Source organism: Eutrigla gurnardus (assembly GCF_963514095.1).
Source record: "Eutrigla gurnardus genome assembly, chromosome: 17".
Classification (NCBI taxonomy): Eukaryota; Metazoa; Chordata; class Actinopteri; order Perciformes; family Triglidae; genus Eutrigla; species Eutrigla gurnardus.
Genome location: NC_139928.1, coordinates 635,361 through 658,387, shown reverse-complemented (window position 1 = coordinate 658,387; position 23,027 = coordinate 635,361). Strand labels below are relative to the sequence as shown.

The following is a 23,027-nucleotide window of genomic DNA, read 5'->3' as shown; positions in this document are numbered from 1 at the left end:
GCACGAGGCCTGACTGTTCGGCGTGGGTCAGGTCTCTATTTACCGGAGGGATTCCCCGCAACGCGTCCGAGGGTTTACGGGTCTACGGACGGAGCAGAGGTCCGGGTTCGTGGTGCGTAATTGTGGGTTCGCGTGGCCGTGGGCTGGCCGGTCTTTGTGTGAGCTCCAAGGGCTTTTCAGACAGCCTTGGGGGCATAAGTGCCGACAAATCAGCCATGTTCAGATGTGTATTTACCGGCTGGATTCCGAGCAGCGCGTCTTAGAGTTTTGAGTCTGACGGCGCAATGTAAAATTCCGCTGCTGCTGAGAAACTAGTCCCTCAAAAAATGTATGATTCATGCGATGCAAGGTTAGTTTTGTTTCAAATATTATTCTATCAACACAGATATGTACATCGACAGTCTAGTGTTTTAATTGATTTGCCTCGGGTGCACTGTGGAGTCGGTATGAGTGTTTTTAATGCCATGCTAACTAGAACGATTGACTTGCGCTAGCCATAGCATAAGCGAACTCGGCAACTAGAAGAACTGAATGAAATGTCTTGAAAACGTCTCCAGACGTCTCTAACACACCGGCTGATTTGGAAAATAGGTCTTATGTCCAAAATTCCGAACTGTCCCTTTAACAAGGGCGCCTAAAGGAAGAGGGCTCCGCTACGCACCTATTCGCGGCGCTTCCGCGGCCGGTGTGAACCAGGCGTAATCGGTCCGCCTGAAACTCATCCAGTGAGAAACATTCCGCGGTGCAAAAATAAGTGCGATTAAAATGTGTCAATTTTTTTTTACACGTTAATGTTTGTGTAATTAATTAATATTAATTAACACGTTAAAGTCCTGGCCCTAATTAATTAATTAATTAACGAATAAATAAATAAATAAATATATATATATATATATTTCCCAGAAATTTGCTATTATTTTTCAGAGGCGGATGATCCATACAAAGTAAACTGCTCAAAAAAATAAAGGGAACACCTAAACACCACATGCTATTTCTCAATGAATAACACATTCCAGTTGGAAATCTCAACGCATTACAAAGTGCAATGCGTTGACAACAACACAACATTAGGATGATTAATGAAATCAAAATCCTCATCTTATGGAGGTCTCGATTCAGAATCATACCGAAAATCAAAGTTTGAAATTCAGATCGCAGGCTGATCCAACTTTTGTGGAGTTTTTTCAAGACATGTCAAAATGATCCCCAGTAGTGTGTGTAGCCTCCACGTGCCTGTATGCACTCCCTACAATGCCATGCTCCTGATGAGACGACGGATGGTCTCCTGAGGCAGGCCCGGAGTGGCCACATCAAGTGACCCATCTGACTGGTTGCTGTAGCAACGACGTCGGAGCGGAGGCGTGTATTGTGTGACGTCATGTAATAGCGACAAGAAAAACAACAAACAAGATGGAGGCAGCTCACATGAGTATATTGTCCTTATCGGCCTCTTCCGACTGCTCCATACCGGTAACGTAGCTCCACAACTTGAAACAGGCGGGTGGTTTGGCGCATTGGGTCAGGTCTGGCGTCGCGTAGAGTGACCTCACGGACAGTCAAATCCGATCTGAGTGTTTGGAGCTGTTCAGACTGAGACGCATCTGTCCAAATGCGATCTGAAACTACCTCCCGGAGGTGGTTTCGATCAGTTTCGCAAAAATCGGATTTCATGTGACTTGGGACTGTTCAGACTTCAAAAGAGTCATCCGGTTCCAATCTGGATGGGCTAAAAATCGGATTTCTGCTGGCAGTCTGAACGCGGCCAAAGTGGACGCCGGGCCCTCAAACCACCCTCATGGAGTCAATTTCGCCTTCTTCGGCCCCCTCCACGTCTCCTGGAATCTCCTCCATGCTCTTGACACTGTGCTGGGGGACACAGCAAAGCTTCTTGCCACAGTGCGCATTGATGTGCCATCCTGGATGAGTTGCACTAACTGGGCAACTTCTGTGGGTTGGAGAAACCGCCTCATGCTACTTCTAGTGGTGCCTGCCAAAATTTAAAAAAATCTGCTAGAAAGGCCGAGAACAGAGAAATGGTCTGTGGTCACCCCCTGCAGAACCATTCATTATAGGGATGTCTTGCTAATTGCCACTCGTTTCCACCTGTGGTCTGTTCAATTTGCACAACAGCAGGTGAATCAGGTGATCAGTGCTGCTTCCTAATTAGACACGCTGATATTTCAGAAATATGATTGACTTGCAGTCACATTATGTTGTTTTAGTGTTCCCTTTATTTTTTGAGCAGTGTAGAAAGCTCAGGGTGGAAAAAGTAGATGATCAAACAGTTCAACAGTGAGAGCTGTGGTGATCTAGATGTTTTTAACCCCTATTTCTTTTGTCGGAAGCCCAAGGATAAACCAGAGAACTCTTCAGTTCACAGATATATTTATTCAGGTCACAGGTAAAGTAAGGCCTGGACTCGGAATGGCAGAGTGCTGGTCAGTTATCTCTGACATGAACTTACAGAAATGTAATATGAAACATGTATAAGTGTTGTCCTTCAGGCATGTATCTATTCTAGCAAACCTAACTGTCAGAACAAAGAGGGCCTTAAAGATTCAACAGGTTCCTGCTTATCTGGTTAAAATGTCACACTGTACTCATGAGCACAACCAGTGATTTATATGAGTTCAGTGAAACAAAATGAACAAAGTAAAAGCCAATTCTAACATTGTCATAGAAACATTTAAAAACGTGCTTGGATGAAATGCTGGGATGAAGCTTCCAAAGTGCTTTCCTGATTGAGATGCGATGTGGACAGTGCGCACGCACGCACACCTCTTTAAAAGGCATGTGTTGAGGATGGTGATCAAACACAGATGAAGGATCAACACCAGAATGAACAGCAGTGAATGGGTGAGGCCCTGACCAGCGTGGTATCCATGTTTGCTGTGGCCCCTGATACAAGCATCACATCCTGTCACTCACTCAGTATCCCAGCAACCCTGCATGAGCAACATACTGCTGCCTGCTGATCTCCATTTCTACATGACTGAAGAACCAACAGACACATGAGCTAAATAACCATTTTATTTCTTTCTCTTTCAAACAAACACGTGTGCTGTTCTTCCTCACCATATGAGAGTGTTTCTATTTTTACAAGACCAAAATTCAAGTCATTCGTTTTCCGACTGTTTTCTGACAATGAAGCTTCTTTGTTGGAGCGTTTGGAAGCAGACCTAACTTCCTTGTTGCTGCGTCGTCTTTTACCTTTTAAGTTCAGGTTTCCTGTCCTTAGAAGGAAATCACAAAGTACTTTGACCTTTTCCAGCAAATAGCTCATTCTTGCTGAACTAGTTTTTCCTTTCAGAGGGAACTCAGACTGCCCTCACAGAACCAGGAGAACATTAGCTGCTCACAGGGAGGATGTTTAATGATTAAAATGAGAGCTGTGTAGAATTATGGGTCACGAAACAAAAAATACTAAATCTATGTTTCTTCCAACAAGAAGCCGCATGAGAATTTTGGAAATTAGCTCAATATTTTTTTTCCCTCTAAATTAATCTGGTATCTGTGTGTTAAGTAGCCTAATTAATGGAACGGACACATGGACATAAAAATTTGCTCCAGATACATTTTACACAAACGTCACATCAGCACTATCTTCTGAAGACAAACTTAGGTTTGGTCTTACAACGTTAAGGTCTGCTGAGTCCAGGTTGTCATTAACGTGTCTTCTAGTCAGCCTCTCGCAACAAGGAGAGGTAGGTGTTGGACTGGAGGAAACGGGGATGACAGTCCAGGTCCAGGAGTGAGTAGATGCGTTTCTGTGCGTGGGACAGAGAGGAGTGAGAAGGAGCCTGCAGCCGCTGGAGGGTCAGATCTCTGGTCTTACTGTCCAGGTTCACCTACAACAGGCACACACAGGAAGTTGGTATACTTCAGTCATTTAGAGGGCAATTCCAGTTATGCTTTTGTACTTGTGATCATTTCTATCATATTACCCATATCCACACACCATTAACCATATCCACACACCAACCCCTAACCCTTGTTTTGTTCTCTAAAGCTAAAGTTTTGTTGTCTAATCCTAATGTTGGTTTTATTGTCTAGATCTAACGTTGGTTTTGTCCTCTAAACCTTATGTTGGTTTTGTTGTCTAGAGCTAAATTTTTGTTGTCTAAACCTAATGTTGGTTTTATTGTTTAGCTTATGTGCGTTTTGTTGTCTAAAGCTAACGTTGGTTTTGTTTTCTAAAGCTAACGTTGGCTTTGTTGTCTAAAGCTAGTGTTGTGATTTTGTTGTCTAAAGCTAACGTGCGTTTGTTGTCTAAAGCTAGCGTGATTTTGTTGACTAAAGCCAACGTTAGTTTTGTTTTCTAAATGTCAGGTTGGTTTTGATGTCCAAATTGGAAACCAGCTGAAAATACATTGATGGGAAAAACACGTTATAGGATTCAAATACACTTTTCTGTTTCTCGTGGAGCTGTATGCAGCTAGATTGAATATAGAAGCGGGTGTGTACCTCCCGGGGGGCTCCTGGTTGGATGTAGGTGGCACAGATATCCTTGGCTCTCCTATGCAGGCTGAAGTTGTTGGATGAGTTTCTGTACTGCTCACAGGCCAGATAGAACTGCAGGTTCTCCTCGCTGAACTCAGAACGCAGGAAAGCTCCGAACACTGAAACACCAGCTGACAAGAAGAGGAGAAAAGAAGTGGAACTTGGCTTACCATGCAACTTCACATTAGATTTGTTCCAAGAGACGCACAGAATGCTGACACGACAATCCCCCAGGCCTTTGTAAGCACATGACCACCACAAGACTGTGTTGCCAGGTTGATTGTAAAAACTTGGCACACACCCATCATCTTCCTGCACGCCTTTGACTCGTGGCTTGTTTTCAGTCTGAGGCATCAGACTGCTTTGTACAGGTCAGCTTCAACCTGCTGACACCACACCTCCAACACGCCACAGTTGCATGACAGTTCCGCTCTGTGTTCAGCTACAGCAGAACCACACCACAACATATGGCTGCGTGTTTTCCTTTGATTAGAATCACATTCCAGCAGCGGGTCATTGGGCGAAGGCAGGGTACACCTGAACAGGTAACCAGTCTATCACAGGGCTGACATGTAGAGACAGACAGGTAACCAGTAGGGCTGAACGATATCGTTATCGTATCTATATCTAGATATGAACATTCAAGATATTAATATCGAAAAAGCAACAATATAAACAATATAGATTTCCCCCGTGCTCGCCCTGCATGTACAGCTCTGGCAGTCACAATAATCTTAATTTTTACGATTGCCCATATATGCACCGCTATGGCCAGCCAACTACAAACCTTATTTCATGCTTGCTGTGGATCGACAGCTGAAGCCAACCAATGACGAACATACGAGGGCGGGACTCCTGCCGCGGGAGTGAGGGAGACGGAGACTGAGACGCAGACACAACATACGCAGCGGGGAAATCAAAAAGAAAGAAAGAAAAGTGAGACGAGTGCGGAAGATAATGTGGCCGGTGGCGGTGCCAAATCTGATTTGGTGCCAAAACATAAATCATCCTCCATTATTTGGAGGTATTTTGGATTTAATTGTCATTGTCAACCAGAGCGGGGTGTTGTGCAGGTTGTGTTTGGCGAAAATTGCACCGAGTGTATTGCAATGCGTTCAGTAGCATTACACCGTATGAGTCGGCGTCCACCAGACATAAAGACATTACAGACGCTATAACATACCACATTGCAAGACATGGTACCCGTGTAAACAGTCTAAAATGTTTGATTTTTTATTTATTGATTGGTGACTTTATGTTAATGTTGATGACTGGCAGTGAGTTATCATCAATAAAACTGCAGTTTCCACATTCTTTTGTATTATGTTTATTTTTCTGAAAAATATTTGGTTTTCACCGAACCGTAGTCATATTCGTATGGTATCGATATTGAGATATCTGGCATGAATATCGAGATATGAAATTTTGTCCATATCGTTCAGCCCTAGTAACCAGTCTATCACAGGGCTGACATGTAGACATGTAGAGACAGACAGGTAACCAGTCTATCACAGGGCTTTATTTCAAAGATGGCTGACAGTTCTGTTGTGTGCTGAGGAACCTTCAGACAAATCTGTCAAAACTCTTGTAAAACCACACTGCTTTATCAACCCAAAACTTCAACAGAGGTCTTTAGGTGTTTATTTTAAATATATAAAGTTGAATCTGTGAAATCTGGATTGAGACCAGATTTAATCAAGACAAGCCCAGCAGTGACCCTACTTCCACCAGGCCAGGCTCCAGGCTACCAGCTCCAGCTAGGTGCTACCAGGCCTGCTACAGACTACCAGCCCCCAGCCTGCTTACACCTGCCCGGCTCCAGGCTACAAGCTACAAGCAACACACACACACGGCTCAACAACACCATTATCTTCAGCAGAGGCCCAGCAGCTACCATCAGGCCGGCTCCAGGCTTCAGCAGAGGCCCAGCAGCTACCATCAGGCTGGCTCCAGGCTTCAACAGAGGCTCAGCAACTACCATCAGGCCGGCTCCAGGCTTCAGCAGAGGCCCAGCAGCTACCATCAGGCCGGCTCCAGGCTTCAACAGAGGCCCAGTAGCTATCATCAACAATGGCCACCAAAAGAGACATGGAAGAACTAAAGCGATCTAATGAGGAGCTACGGAAATCAGTGGAGTTTATGGCACACCAAATGGAAGCAATGACAAGTAAGCAAGACACTTTGATGGGCATGATGAAAGATATTAAGGAACTGAAGAAGCAAAATGAAGAGAAAGACGATATGATTGTGCAACTGAAAAGTAGATTATCTGATTTAGAACAGTATACTAGAATGAACGATGTCATTGTTACTGGTCTGCCAACGCGACCTTCGTCATGTGCTGCTGCAGTGAGGTCCGGGGTCCAGGGATCAGTGCCCAGGGACCAAGATTTGGACTCAGTGGAGCAGCAGGTGGTGAAGTTCCTCCAAGAAAAGGGAATTAGCATAAATAAGGAGAATATAGAAGCTTGTCACCCTTTCCCTCAGAAAGATAAAAGCAAACCGGCAACCATCATTATGAGGTTTGCGAATAGAAAATTCAAAACCAATCTTTTGCGACAAAGTAGGATGCTCAAGGGATCAAATGTTTATCTTAATGAACATTTAAACAAGAGCAATGCTGACATCGCTAAAAGAGCTCGGTACCTACGCAAAGAGGGAAAAATACAAGCAACATGGTCGTCCAACTGCAAAGTCTACATAAAGCTAAATGGTGCACCTGAGCAGGCACAAGTGCTAATGGTCAGGAGCTTAAAGGATTTGGAAAAATTTGCATAGTTTGTGGTTTGCTGATCTACATGTTTTTGTGTTTTTACTATGTTTTTTTTTGTTTTTTTAGAGTTGACATCTATTCTGCAAATCCTTACTAACTTTAAATGTCTATCAAACTTCCCAAAAAAGGACTCAAAGTTGCCCACTTGAACATCTGTAGTCTGAAAAACAAGGTAATTGAGTTGAGTAAAATAATGTTTGAAAATGATCTACATATAGTAGCGATTTCTGAAACTTATTTGGATGATTCAATTGACAATACCGAGGTATTTATACAAGGTTACAATATAATCAGACTTGATAGAAACAGATACGGGGGAGGAGTAGCCTTTTATGTGCAAGACCACATTCCAATAAAACGAAGAGGAGATCTTGACTTGACAGATGTAGAAGCAATCTGGATCCAGGTTCACTTGCCACATCTAAAGCCATTACTAATCTGCTGCTGCTATAGACCACCTTCCTCTGATGCAGCATATCTTGAAAAAAGCTGTGCAATGCTTCAGAATGTTTCTGACACAGACGGAGAAATGTATTTCTTAGGAGACTTAAATATAGACTGGCTCTCAAAAAATTGCCCTATGAAAAGAAAGCTTAATGACACTGCCACCATATGTAACCTAGCTCAAATGCTTAATCTACCAACCAGAATAAATATGAACAATTCAGGTGTATTGTCTTCAACTTGCATAGATCATCTTTTTACTAATTCAGTAGATAAATGCTCAAAGGTCGTTTCAGTGCCAATTGGATTTAGTGATCATAACATGATTGCTATGGCAAGAAAAGTGAAAGTCCCCAAAGTTGGACCTAAAATTATATATAAGAGACTCTACAAACATTTCTGTGATAATGCCTTTATTGAAGACGTAAAGAACATACAGTGGGACAGTGTATTTGAGTCAAAGCATGAATTTATGAAGTCATTTTCCTCTGTCTGTGATAAGCATGCACCCATCAAGAAGCTCACCGTCAGATCTGTCAAAGCCCCTTGGCTTGACTCTGACCTGAGAACTTGATGAAAGATAGAGATAAACGGAAAAGAGTTGCTGTAGATTCAGGTAGCTCAGAGGACTGGCTAGCATATCGCTCTTTAAGAAACAAAGTGACTAAATTAAATAAACAGAAAAAAAGGGTGTACTACCAATCTAGAATTGAAGAAATTAAACATGATGGCAAAAAACTCTGGAGTACTCTCAATCAAATCATGGGTAGAGATAAAATGGGCAAAACACCAGCATTTATTGAATCAGGTGAAGGCTTTATCACCAAGCCCAAAGAAATTGCTGATTATTTCAACAATTATTTCATAAGTAAAGTTGATACTATAAGAAATGGCATGTTGCCTGTAAATGGTATTCTATCTGAATCACTTATTAAAAATGATATCATGCAGGACAAAGAATGCAAATTTGAATTTTCGGTCACTAATATATTGGAAATTGAAAATCTATTGTCTGAATTGAAATCTGACAAACCCTGTGGTCATGATAATCTAGACAGTAGACTCTTAAAGTTGTCAGCTGGAATAATAGCCAGTCCTATATGCTATATTTTTAACTTAAGTTTTAAAGAAGGAATCTATCCTCAAGTATGGAAGGTTGCTAGAGTAAATCCTCTACCAAAAAATAGGAAGGAAGCATTCACTGGATCGAATAGTAGGCCAATTAGCATTTTACCGGTATTAGGAAAATTAATGTATTGTCACATCTTGACTACTGCCCAGCAATCTGGTCTAATGCATCTAAACAAGAACTAAATAAAATCCAGCTTACCCAAAACAGAGCTGCGAGACTAGCTCTCCATTGCTCATTTACGACCGGCATTGAGATAATGCATAATGAATTGTCATGGATGAGAGTTGGTGAAAGACTAGCTTGTAGTTTGATTCTATTTTTTAAAAACATCTATACACACCATAAACCTGCTTATCTGTATTCTCAGCTGTTGCATGCTAGTGACAGTCACAACTATGGTACCAGGCTAGCCCTGAGAGGTGCTCTTACCCACCTTAAACCCAAAACTGATGTTTTGAAAAAGACTTATGTATAGGGCAATCACTTACTGGAATCGACTTCCACAATATCTGGTATCAATCACCAGCAGAGTAAGTTTCAGAAATCGCTACTATATGTAGATCATTTTCAAACATTATTTTACTCAACTCAATTACCTTGTTTTTCAGACTACAGATGTTCAAGTGGGCAACTTTGAGTCCTTTTTTTGGTTTTAAGAATAGACTGAGAGGAGAATTATTGCGGAAAGAGATTATTCTAGATTGTACCTAATGTCATGACTGGTTCATTTATCTTCTTTTGACTTATTTTTTGCTTAAATTCATTTTTGTTTCTGGTTATCGTTTTTATATTGATATTATCTTGATTTTGTATGTACTTTGTCATATTTTATTCATTATGGTACTATTTCGTCACTTAGAATATTGTTTGTCTTTGGTACACTAATGTGTATATTGTAGGCCATTGGTTCTTTGTTTTATTTTTGCAAAAAATATATATCTATTTTTATATTGCGCTTTTTTATCTTTGGTATGATAAAAAAACAAAAGAGTGAACATTATTACCGGTATGTAAACTCTAAGTTATTGGTTTTTTGTTTTTTGTTGTTGCTATTTTTGAATAACAAAATGTTATTATTGATCATGCTGTACTGCATTGTAATCTTTTGTTTTGTGATTGTGTGATGTTTTTTGCCTGGACCCCAGGAAGAATAGTCTCCACTGCGGTGTAGACTAATGGGGATCCTTAATAAACTAAACTAAACTAGAGACAGACAGGTAACCAGTCTATCACAGGGCTGACATGTAGAAACAGACAGGTATCACAGGGCTGACATGTAGAGACAGACAGGTAACCAGTCTATCACAGGGCTGACATGTAGAGACAGACAGGTCACCAGTCTATCACAGGGCTGACATGTAGAAACAGACAGGTATCACAGGGCTGACATGTAGAGACAGACAGGTAACCAGTCTATCACAGGGCTGACATGTAGAGACAGACAGGTCACCAGTCTATCACAGGGCTGACATGTAGAAACAGACAGGTATCACAGGGCTGACATGTAGAGACAGACAGGTCACCAGTCTATCACAGGGCTGACATGTAGAAACAGACAGGTATCACAGGGCTGACATGAAGAGACAGACAGGTAACCAGTCTATCACAGGGCTGACATGTAGAAACAGACAGGTATCACAGGGCTGACATGTAGAGACAGACAGGTAACCAGTCTATCACAGGGCTGACATGTAGAGACAGACAGGTCACCAGTCTATCACAGGGCTGACATGTAGAAACAGACAGGTATCACAGGGCTGACATGTAGAGACAGACAGGTCACCAGTCTATCACAGGGCTGACATGTAGAAACAGACAGGTATCACAGGGCTGACATGAAGAGACAGACAGGTAACCAGTCTATCACAGGGCTGACATGTAGAAACAGACAGGTATCACAGGGCTGACATGTAGAGACAGACAGGTAACCAGTCTATCACAGGGCTGACATGTAGAGACAGACAGGTCACCAGTCTATCACAGGGCTGACATGTAGAAACAGACAGGTATCACAGTGCCGACATGTAGAGACAGACAGGTAACTATCTATCACAGGGCAGGGGGGCACAGGGCTTATCTTGCCATTGCCACCCTCATCTCAGGTGTCATTCCAGTGGCTTTTAAGACAGCTACAGTGAAGCCCCTACTAAAAAAAACCCCACCCTAGACGCTGCTGACATCCGAAGCTACAGACCTGTATCTCTTCTTTCATTCCTCTCTAAAACCCTGGAACGTGCCGCCTACAACTGTCATCCTATCTCTCACAGAACAACCTCCTTGACCCTAAACAATCAGGATTCAGGACTGCTGACTCCACTGAGACGGCCCTCCTCACAGTGACTGAGTCCCTGCGAGACCCCAGAGCCTCATCCCACTCCTCGGTTCTCATTCTCCTCAACCTATCTGCTGCATTCCACACAGTTAACCACCAAATCCTCCTCTCCACCCTGGCTGAACTTGGCATCACTGACTCTGCTCTAACCTGGTTCACATCATACCTGACAAATTGCACCTTTCAGGTCACATGGAATGGCTCTATGTCCAAACCCTGTTCTCTGGACACGGGTGTCCCTCAAGGCTCAGTATTAGGACCACTTCTGTTCTCATGATACACCAGATAACTAGGCTCTGATCTCATAACATGGATTCTCCTACCATTGCAGGGCTCAACGCTAAGGTTTTTTTCCACTTGCCCGGTCGGGCCAGTGGGTCTGAATTCTACTTGCCCGAAGTCAATTTTCACTGGCCCCAAATATAAATAGTTTTTTTTATTTCGTGGTTATCAAATAACGACGAAGTTTCAGGTAAATTGTTATATTTGATCTTTATTTACAATGTATGAATAATTCTGACATTGTTGGAACATTGTTGGAACATTGGTATATTTTTTTTGCGGTTTTATCCCATCTTTTAATCTCCGTGACGGTCAGCCCTCCGGACCGAGACTTCAGTGAACTTTAGCCTCCGTCGGGTTTTGAGTGACAGGGAGACTCCAGGGAAACCCCTTGAAAACGCACACACGTCATCATCATGACGTGTACCGGGACGTCTCTTTGCGCTGCTTTCTGTGAATTACACAGCGGTTCGTCTACGACCGCTGCGGTGTTAATGTGGTGTTACTTACAGCTCATAGTGCTGATCTGGACCGGAAGTTGTGTCGCGATTCTGCCTTCTCGTGGCGCGAGACAGGTTCGTGGATCTGAGTGTCGCGATTTCAGCTTCGATACGTGTATCGTTACAGCCCTAATTACAAGCATTATCCGACGAGGGCAAGGGGAGGGGGCAACATCATAACTTTAATGATGATGATCGTTTTTTTTTTTTTTTTTTGCCTCGATTCCTCCACTTGCCCGAACGGGCAAGTGGGTTGTCATAGTTACTTGCCCGACGTGGCGTTTTACTTGCCCCGGGACGTCGGGCAATCCTTATTGTTGAGCCCTGCATTGTTACGCAGATGACACCCAGCTATTCCTCTGATTTCCCCCAAACTCTGACACTCACATTGCAACTCGCATCTCGGAATGTCTGGCAGACATCTCTGTCTGGACAACTGCACATCACCTCAAGCTTAACCTGAATAAAACCAAACTCCTCTTCATCCCGGGGAAAGACTGCATGGACCTGTCGGTCACTGTTGAGGGCATCACAGTATTGCTGTCGATGACCAACTATCCTGCACCCCCAACATCACTGCTGTGGCCAGATCCTGCAGATTTGCCCTCAATATCAATACAATATCAACAATTCAGACTTTTCTCACAAAGGATGCAACGCAACTCCTGGTCCAAGCACTGGTCATCTCCCGCCTTGACTACTGCAACTCTCTCCTGGACTCCCAGCCTCTGCGACTAAACCATTGCAGCGTATCCAGAACGCTGCAGCACGCCTTATCTCCAATCTTCCCAAATTCTCCCATGTGACCCCCTTCCTCCGTGACCTCGACTGGCTCCCTGTTGCAGCACACATCCAATTCAAGACGATGGCACTGGCCTTCAAGGCCATCAATGTAACGGCACCCATCTACCTTCAAACACTGGTCAAACCACACGCCCCGATGCAAGCACTTAGCTCCTCTACTTCAGCTGGCCGGCTGGTACCACCAGTGCTGAAATCCAATATATGTCGCTCAGCAAAGTCCAGACTCTTCTCTGTTCTGGCGCCTCAGTGGTGGAACGAACTCCCAACCAATGTCAGAACAGTCATTTGCCATCTCCTGAAAAGGGCTCAAGACTCACCTGTTCAGACTTAACCTTGACTCTGCATAGCATGACCCACTAACAACACCCCCCTCCTCAAAAAAAAAAACTTACCTATAGCACTTTGATCATAGCACTGTTGTTCTTAAGGTATGTTTGCTGAACAGCTACTACTTTACTCAGACGAGGACCTAACGCTTGTTTCTAGTTTTTTAGCTCTCGGAGATACAATTTGTTCCCAAATTTAATTAATTTGTGGCCACGAGATATGTTAGGGTGCACTCAGGGCGCAAGCTTGCCCCCCCCCCCCTCCCCCTCGCTTGCCTGTTGTACATACGTCATCACGTCGTAATACAACACGCGCATGCTTTGATGTTGTTTTCCAGAAGCGAACAACACAGAGAACATGACTGAAACTTTGCTGACAAGTCTGCACATATTTATATGTCAACACTCAGCCTGCATCAGAACATAGGAGCGCAAGCAGACTTTGAACAGAGTGCAGAGCGGCATTTATTATAAAAGTACCGGTCCGACTTGCTCCAGTACTGCTCACACCACGAGTCTGAAGCCCAAACTTGACCCAGAATCCTGCTGTGTCCTACAGTCATCAACAGTATTTTCACTCATAAATCGGCTCGATGGTGGGGGGCTTGGAGCAGTGTGAGTGCAAGCAGGCGGGGGAGAGGTGAGGAAATGTGCGCCCTATCTTATCTCGTGTCCACAAATTAATTTAAACGTGGGAACGAGTTGTATCGTGTGCACTCAATGTAGTAAAACGTGGCCTCAATATATTCTTTTTTTGTCCAGATGTCCTCTCCGGGGCTCCGTACAGATGTATATTCATCTCTCAGATACCACCAAGCCCCCCACTAAAACACTTTTCAGCTGCCAACAAGCAAATGACCCATCACTTCTCATTCGACAATACACAGATTTCCAACATCCCATTATTTGAGTAACTTTCAGCAAATAACAAATAGGGACATTCACATCCCTTCATGCAGTAATCTTGCATATTAATTCAGAATCACCAGGAACCAGGTTTTGGTATCGGAAGTGTTCTGGTTTCCGTTTGTAGTTCAAGCAGTATCGACCAATCACAACTGAGCGAGCAGTGGTTCCACGCACAAAAGAGACGGAACACATTGACCCAAATGCAATCTCAGCTGTCCTCTAGCAAAGATTTAGCTTTTTATTGGCGAAAATATTATCTGTTAACTGAGGACACAAGCCGAAGCCTCATTCACCCCCGACTTGTTGCCTGCACTCACATTGCTCCAGGCCCAAGCGGTGGGAAATGGGCGTCTGTTCCACTCCAATTTGGACAGGCACCATCATATCTTAAAGAGCTCATTAAACCCTACTGTCCTCCTAGAGCACTACGCTCTCAGAATAAAGGGTTACTTGTAGTTCCTAAAGTCTCCAAAATTAGAACAGGGGCCAGAGCTTTCAGCCATCAAGCTCCTCTTCTGTGGAACCGTCTTCCGGTTCTGGTTCGTGAGGCAGACAATGTTCCCACATTTAAGAGTAGGCTTAAAACCGTTCTCTTTGACATCGCTTATAGCTAGGGCTGGCTCAGGTTTGCCCTGAGCCAGCTCTTGGTTAAGCTGCTATAGGCCTAGACTGCTGGGGGATTATAGTGACACACTGAGCCTCTCTCTCTCGCGCTCTCTCTGTGTATGTTCCCCCGGAGTCCCTGTGCTCTCTTGCCTAGCAGGTCTCCCTGGACCGTGGTGGAACCTGATCCGGACTGCACCGATGTTGTGGTCTTGTTTGCCTCTTACCGCCAGTATTTTTTATTAAAGTAATTGACTAAAATCGGCATCTCTACTGTCACTAACTTGACTACTCCCGGGAGTCTGGCTATGCTTTCTGGTCCAGCAGAGTCCACTGAGGTCCTGACTGATGCAGACTGCTAACTGGCCTGACGCTGGAAACACCACATTGTAGCTCCACCTGCCCGCTGTGTGACTGCTCAACTACTCCTGCTTTTTGGTCTACGGCGACGTGGTTGGGATGGATCCATCTCGGCGTGGCTGTGCCTGCTGCCATGGACTACTACTGTTGATACTATTGCTTCTGTTAATACCACCACTACTGTTAATGCTACTACTACCATACTACCAACACCAAATGCAGTTGGAACCCAAGGGCCTGGGCTGCACGAGATTTCTGCCTAAAAGCCTATTAAGGCAGTTTTTTTCTCGCCACTGTCGCTGTAACGCTTGCCCCTGGGTGTTGTTGGGACTTTGAAATTGTGTTGACTCTTGAAATCTTGAGCGTATTCTAGTCCTGCCCAATGTGTTAAGTGTCCTGAGATGACTTCTGTTGTGATTTGACACTATAAATAAAATTGAATTGAAATTGAATTGAATTGAATTTCACTCCGGTACCGCTCACACTACGAGTATGATGTTGCCCAAGCCCGACCCAGAATCCATCTGTGTCTTGCAAATTCTTCTACAGTATTCTCAGTCAAAAAGCGGCTCAATAGCAGAGTTCACAAGGTAACAAATACATCCTGTGGTGACATCGTTTCAATCAGCGGTGGAGGCTTAAACTTAAACTTGGGCCCTCAAATTTGTTTTGCTTATGAAAAGCAAAACCATTACTTGTGAGATATGGAATGACATGAATACGCCTTGGCAGTAAAATATTCTATTATGATTCTCTTGTGTAACGCCCGTCGACACATGAGTTCTGATCTGATGCCATAAAACACGGTGGAGCAGCAAAGTCATTTATGATGGTAGTAACCACCTGTTCCCTGCATAGAAGAAGCAGGTCCCTGTTCCTCCAGCTTTACTGCTCAGCACACAGGAACCAGCGACCTCAGTGCCTATGCCAGCAGCATAGTTACACCTGCACGTCCCCACACGTTACACCCGCAGGTCTCCACGTGTTACACCCGCAGGTCTCCACGTGTTACACCCACAGGTCTCCACGTGTTACACCCACAGGTCTCCACGTGTTACACCCACGCACCTGCAAATCATTTGGGCCCCCGAACACAAAATTATTAAATAAATAAAACCAAGCAAGACTTACTTTGGCTGCCCAGCAGGGCGTTCAGCGACTCTCCCCATTTTATTAGCTCTTCTCGACTGATCTTGCTCTTCTTACTGTGGCCCACCTGACTCCACTGACGCATGAAGAACAGACGAGACCTCCTCTCTGTAGCACTGTGGACCAGGACCACAACAGGAAGTGGAGCTTCACCACTGGATTTCATTTTACACATCTGCTGTTTGTGGACCGTAAATGAAATGTCTCGAGTCATGTTAACAATTGTAATAACACAAAATAAATAAAAAGGATTCTTACCTGTCTTTGTGTTCTGGGTTGAACAGGTTGGAGTTAGAGGAATGAGGACTCTGAAACACAAAGTTCCATTCTGACTGTCGGCCCAGATCCAAACTAAACCATAGACTGTTAGAAGGAGAGGACCTATTCCTCATTTGATTGGCCACCTGTCGAGGCGACGTCACTCATTGGTTTGTCTCCTACATAGCCTTGTTTTTTGAAAGTAGCCATCTTGGATTGAGACTACTGCTGGGTTTTTATACAATTATTGTGCTTATTATTCAGGTGAAAGATCCGATATGGATTCATGAAATCCTTTGATGGTACTTTTAACAGATGTAGGGCTGGGCAACAAAACCAAAGCAATAATTATTGTGATATAACTTTTCCTCAATATAAATCACAGGTCGATAGGACGTCGATAGAACTCGTTCCTTCCATGTTTTGATCATGTGACCTGGTTCACAGTGGACTTGTTGCTTTCTCTGACCATCACCTCTGATCTGGTTAATATTAACAGAAAAGGGTCCAAGTTCTGTTTCTGGTCCCATTATAGTTCCTCCCTCATCAACTCAATTCCATTTTATTTATAATGTCATATCACACAAAGGTAATCACAGTACACTTGACAACTGAGCAGGACTAGAACAGGACTAGAACAGGATAAGGATGGACTATTAGGCAGGAATCTGGAGAAGAGCAGGATCTAGGGTTCCATCTGCATTTGGTGTTGTCATCACTCTGCTGGTCAATACTTTCTCCTTCAATGATGTGATGTTTAGTGTCGCTTCCACACGAACTCGCTTTTTCTCATTCATTCCCTCTAAATATCTATTTTATATTAATGTGAAAACATCTCCTTCAAACACCTGGGTTTATTCTCTTCATTTTACAAGATTACATTTGAACACATCATAATAATAATAAAAAAGTCACCCAAAGCTATTTGTAACTGAATAGAGCCTGAACGCATCATAATGTAACTCAATGAGACCTCTGTGAATGTGGTAAGCTGTTAGCTCTGTTATTTAGCCAATCAGGTACCGGCGTCTCCTGACAACTTCAACACAGATTTGCTGTTCACAATATGGATCAGTGACTAGAAAGAATTAAAAAGGTATTCAGATTTCATAAATACACTGCGCGTACACACACACACACACACACACACACACACACACACACACACACACACACACACACACACACACACACACACACACACACACACACACACACACACACACACACACACACACACACACACACACACACACACACACACACACAGCTGACAACTCCCCAGCTAAATGAGGTGATGTGGTGAAGACTCACGAGACTGTTTAGCTTCATACTGCAGCTGCTGATAAATGATGATTCAAGATGTTTGTTCATCAGGTTATTGGTGTAGAGCTGTCAATTTACCTCCATATTTTTGAAATATTCAAATTATATTTTAATATTTAATGCTCAAATTCAGACTATTATTAATATTAACTACACTACACATACGTTGCCAATGGCATTATCAGCAATGTGGTTGTTTTACTTCCTGTCCACTAGAGGGCGTTCCAAAAACATTATCAATAAATTTGTTTAATTACCAACAGCTGGCTTAGCTTTCTGGCTAAGTAAAAATTAAGCTTAGGCACAAAATGAATGACCTCAAACTGTCAACTTTAACAGAAAGTAAAGCAACAACATTGCCTTCTCCTGGGGACGCTGTGTCACCGTTTCCATGGCTACGCCCTCCTCGCCTCACCGTCAGCTCTACTTTCACTTTCTCACGTACATCCTGCTGTTGGTCTTGTTGCAGATGAATCAGCCGATGGAGACGCGGGCCGATCGAGCTAGCAGTAAGCATGCAGATTGTTTATACAAACATCTGTGAAAGAATGGGTCGCTCTCAGGAGCTCAGTGAATTCCAGCGTGGTACTGTGATAGGATGCCACCTGTGCAACAAGTCCAGTCATAATATTTCCTCCCTCCTAAATATTCCACAGTCAACTGTCAGTGGGATTATAACAAAGTGGAAGCGATTGGGAACGACAGCAACTCAGCCACGAAGTGGTAGGCCACGTAAAATGACGGAGCGGGGTCAGCGGATGCTGAGGCACAGAGGTCGCTAACTTTCTGCAGAGTCAATCACTACAGACCTCCAAACTTCATGTGGCCTTCAGATTAGCTCAAGAACAGTATGTAGAGAGCTTCCATGGCTGCATCTAAGCCATACATCAGCAAGTGCAATACAAAGCGTTGGATGCAGTGGTGTAAAGCACGCCGCTACTGGATTCTAGAGCAGTGGAGACGCGTTCTCTGGAGTGACCGATCACGCTTCTCCATCTGGCAATGGTGGACGAGTCTGGGTTTGGTGGTTGCCATGAGAATGGTACTTGTCTGACTGCATTGTGCCAGGTGTAAAGTTTAGTGGAGGGGGATTATGGTGTGGGTTGTTTTTCTGGAGCTGGTCTTGGCCCCTTAGTGAAAGGAACTCTGAATGCTTCAGCATACCAAGAGATGTTGGACAATTCCATGCTCCCAACTTTGTGGAACAGTTTGGGGATGGCCACTTCCTGTTCCAACATGACTGTGCACCAGTGCACAAAGCAAGCTCCATGACATGGAGGAGAGAGTTTGGTGTGGATGAACTTGACTGGCCTGCACAGAGTCCTGACCTCAACCTGATCGAACACCGTTGGGATGAATTAGAGTGGAGACTGAGAGCCAGGCCTTCCCGTCCAACATCAGTGTGTGACCTCACAAATACGCTTCTGGAAAAATGGTCAAAAAGTCCCATAAACACACTCCTAAACATTGTGGAAAGCCTTCCAGAAAAGTTGAAGCTGTTATAGCTGCAAAGGGTGGACCGACGTCATATTAAACCCTATGGATTAAGAATCAGATGTCACTAAAGTTCATATGCTAGTCAAGGCAGGTGAGCGAATACTTTTGTCAATATTGAGCCATAGCATGATGAGAGGTTAACGTCACGTTGCTGCAGTGGTGTCGCTGCCAATGGATCTTAGTCATTTATTGATTGTTCCATCTTTATTTTTACATTCGAACGTCCCATCCAGAGAGTCAACAGTGTTAATGCTAGTTTCCCAACAGCGTATTAAAAAGAGATAAAGATGAAACCGATCCTGGAGGTTAAGGGCCTATCGCTCTACTCAAATATGATCTTAAAGGAAAACACCACTGCATTTCCATACTGAACTATGTTCTGCTCTGATCTTAGACGAAGTGATACATACCTCCCTCTCCTCTGTGCGTGCACTCAATGGCTCTTGCGCGCACTCCGCGCAGCGCTAATTTGCTAGCATGTAGCTTGTCCCAGTATATTCCTTAGGATCCAAAGGGGGGTGAAGTTAGACGCGACCAAGCACTTCCACGTTGTCCCTATTTAAATACGGTTACGTAAGTAGTTACACGACCCAAGTTTGGTTACACAAAATGAAACATGCCAATTTTTCTAAGCGGATAACAAGGATAACTATATAGTATGGCGGAATAACAACTGGAAGCACTTCGACGTCGGCGCAGAACATAGTTCAGTATGGAAATGCGGTGGTGTTTTCCTTTAAGACAATAAAAGTATGTACGATTCCTCCAAGGGAGGTCTTGACGTCCTTTATGCCAAATCTGCCAAAGAGCATAGAGCTTCTATGTGGCCCTTAGATGCCCACAATGCATTTAATATGAATAGTCTTATATATTTGCAACAATATGGTAAGTTTGGCTTTGGTAATACATTTATAAAATGGCTCAAAATATTACATACTAATCCACAATCCTTTATTGGATCCTGGATCCACAATCCACAAGTGACAGCAGTAAACAAAAATGGTTGCCGCTCCGACCATCCTGCCACGTTGTTCTCCTCCTATTCTAACAGAAACCAATGTTAGAATAGAAGGAGAACCCTTCAGAAGGAACGTTTGCTAAGATTAGTAACATATGGACAATATTTTGAAGAACCCGTTCATAAGATGCTTCAAGAGAACTGGTGTCCTACCTGTCCAAACAGACTCCTGAGTTGCAGTTTAGCTGTTGACAGTTTGGGCTTCTGCTGGTTCCTGTAGTGAGATTTGAAGGTGTTCGAGGAGGAAGAAGACGAGGAAGGCAGATCGTCACTCCCCATGCTCTCCGTGCTACCCTGGGGGGCCGGGGCCAGCTGGCCGTCACTGTAGGCCCTGCAGCCATCACTTATGACACACAATCCCAGGTGGCTCTTGTCCAGGTTCCCTACCTCCATCAGGTTCTCCACGCTGACACTGTGCTCCTTGATCAGCTCCCTTTTCCTTGCCTCACTGGGATTTGCTCTATGCTCCTGCATGATGGGAATCAGACCTGCGGAACACGTGTCCAGCTCATCATTCTCCATGTGAGGTGTGTAGGTGTCAGATTCTCGGTCCTTCCCATAATCTGGTTTCTTCAGTGCCACCCTCTTCCATGGGAGGAAGTCCAGATCCAGGAGGGATCCCTCAGAGCTGAATCTGCGCATAATGACTGTATGAGAAGTGCTGGACCAAGAAAAAGACAAAGGCCAGAAGTTAGGTAAAGGGAGCTGCAGAGCGGGTTGGGGTTGGGAAAGGCAACAAAACTGAACCATCGGAAAAACGGCTTGCTCCACATATTATGTTTCTACTTACTGAATGGCAGCGCACTCAGGAAACAACTTCCCTTGTAGAAATGTTTACAGTTTTATTAATAACAATACATTTCAAAATAAATGATACATTATAAGCATGGGTTTTCATGGGGGGAGGTGCACCAATTAGTGAGGGTTGCTGATACTGAGCTACCTGCAGGAGGAACTGGTTTTCTGGGTTGGGGGACACAGTCACCTAAGGGTGGGCGATATGGCAAAAATATCACACTATTTTTTTCAGGCAGGATCACGATCCACAATCTTATCATGATTATTTTTTCATGTTGGTTTTTTAAGACTATTTTGCAAGTTACTGAACAATACAACCAAACTAATTTCCCTATGTAAAAAATACAGGTAAAAACAAGGTAACAAAACTGAAAGAATAATAGACCATTTAGGCCAAAGTACCTTTTCGAACAGATTTGAATCAAATGTGCAAGTGCAATTCTGCAAAGTGTGAACATTCAACACAAATTTTGACAAGGTTTAGACTTGTACTCAAGTACAATCAGAGACTTTTGCATAACTCCCAAAATGAACACTGGTTTCAAAATGTAAACAACAACACTCAAGTAAAGTGCACTCTTGCTACATAACATTAAAACAAAATATAACATTGGTAGGAATTGTAACAGTCAGGTAGCTTATTAGACTCAGATCCTCAGCAAAACCAGTCTATTCACTTTCTGTTTTTTGAGGTAGCAATATGTAACATTCTAATAAACATGAAGAGTAGAATAGAAACAAACAGAACAAGACATCAATGAGGAAAAGCCAAACAATATAAATAGTGCATGTTCCAGGCATGTGGCACCTTTTCTGCTACAAAAATACATAAAAAACAGAGGAGAAGAGATGCAGCATGTGCATAAAGCTTGCGCGCTGTATACAAGCTGTCCGTAATCTTTTTAGCTCAAGGTACTGGCAGAGGTACGACGGCATATTAGAGCCACTGTAGTAAAAAAAAAAAAAAAAGTAGCAATTTTGCTACTTTATAAAGTCGCAGATTTGCTAGTTTTAGAGTAGCAAATTTAATACTTTATTACAGCAGTCATAGAGGAAGTAAACATGTTGCTTGACCGGATGTTTGCCATTGCCATGACTTCTAGTGAAAGCTACGGCTACATCTTAGCCCAACCGCCCGATCAATACCCATAAGATGACAAGTTGGCATCGTCATCAGGACCATAACGAGGCGTTGTCACACGTGATGTATTAATTAGACAAATAAATGTACGTACATTCAGGGGACGTTGGCCAGCATAACTTTCAGTTATTTTTAAGCATCGTAATAAAAGTAGCAAATCTGCAACTTTTTTCTCTGCATATTGCCCCCATTTTTTTCATACAGTCATACGCCGTCGTACAGAGGAGCAGAATATCTGCTCCAGCACGATCACGAACATGTAGGCCGCCATTGTTGTTATTATGAGACATTGCGGGGGAAGAAGTCAGGCTAGAGGGTCGAGGGGCGGGGAGGTGACATCATCATATGCGTATTTGCCGTCTACACGAACACGAAACGGAGGGGCAGCGTTTTTTTCTATTTTACCCTGGGACCTGGTTTCAAAAAAGTGCGTTTTCAAGGCACCAAAAACACCGGATCCGTGTGGACAGTCGGCCCAAACGTGCAAGATGTCTGCGTTTACACATAAACGTTTCCTCGTGGACGGCCCTTGAATGTGCACTGTAGCACAAGATACTATCGATAACGATCTCTCTGTAAAGGCAGATCGTGAAGACATTTGAGACATTCTAATCGTTCACAATTAGGGCTGGGAGATGTTTTCGATTGAATTGATTCATTTGCAATTTTTTACTTTCCTACGGTTTGTAAAATGCCTGAACCGCCAAATTATAAAGAGTTCTTCCCTCCGCAGATTTGTTTTGTTTTAAGGGCCTCTGTAGTGGCTGACTCTCTCCCTTTCCAGAACGCGAGCAAAAGTCAGACACATACGATCACATTCACCGCGCCCCGACAGACGGACCATAACAATGTCCATTAACTCAAACGTCCTTTTA

At 43.6% G+C, this 23,027-nt stretch overlaps 1 protein-coding gene and 1 long non-coding RNA gene across 3 annotated transcripts in view; one reads left to right on the top strand and one right to left on the bottom strand.

Moving 5' to 3' along the window:
* The window catches only part of LOC311027569, a 224,310-nt gene that overhangs the window by 77,354 nt on the left and 123,929 nt on the right, over positions 1–23,027 (top strand). The gene's annotated exons all lie outside the window — the stretch shown is intronic.
* Positions 3,015–23,027, bottom strand: part of LOC311027558 (uncharacterized protein) — a 30,227-nt gene continuing 10,214 nt past the window's right edge. For both annotated transcript variants that reach the window (XM_084031616.1, XM_084031617.1), the window contains exons 2-6: positions 20,367–20,874; positions 16,373–16,422; positions 16,097–16,230; positions 4,465–4,631; positions 3,015–3,848 (exon numbers count right to left, since the gene is read on the bottom strand). In XM_084031616.1, coding sequence (XP_083887742.1) covers positions 3,678–3,848; positions 4,465–4,631; positions 16,097–16,230; positions 16,373–16,422; positions 20,367–20,855 — 1,011 coding nt within the window. In that variant the 5' untranslated portion in view covers positions 20,856–20,874 and the 3' untranslated portion in view covers positions 3,015–3,677. The remainder of the gene's footprint in view (positions 3,849–4,464; positions 4,632–16,096; positions 16,231–16,372; positions 16,423–20,366; positions 20,875–23,027) is intronic.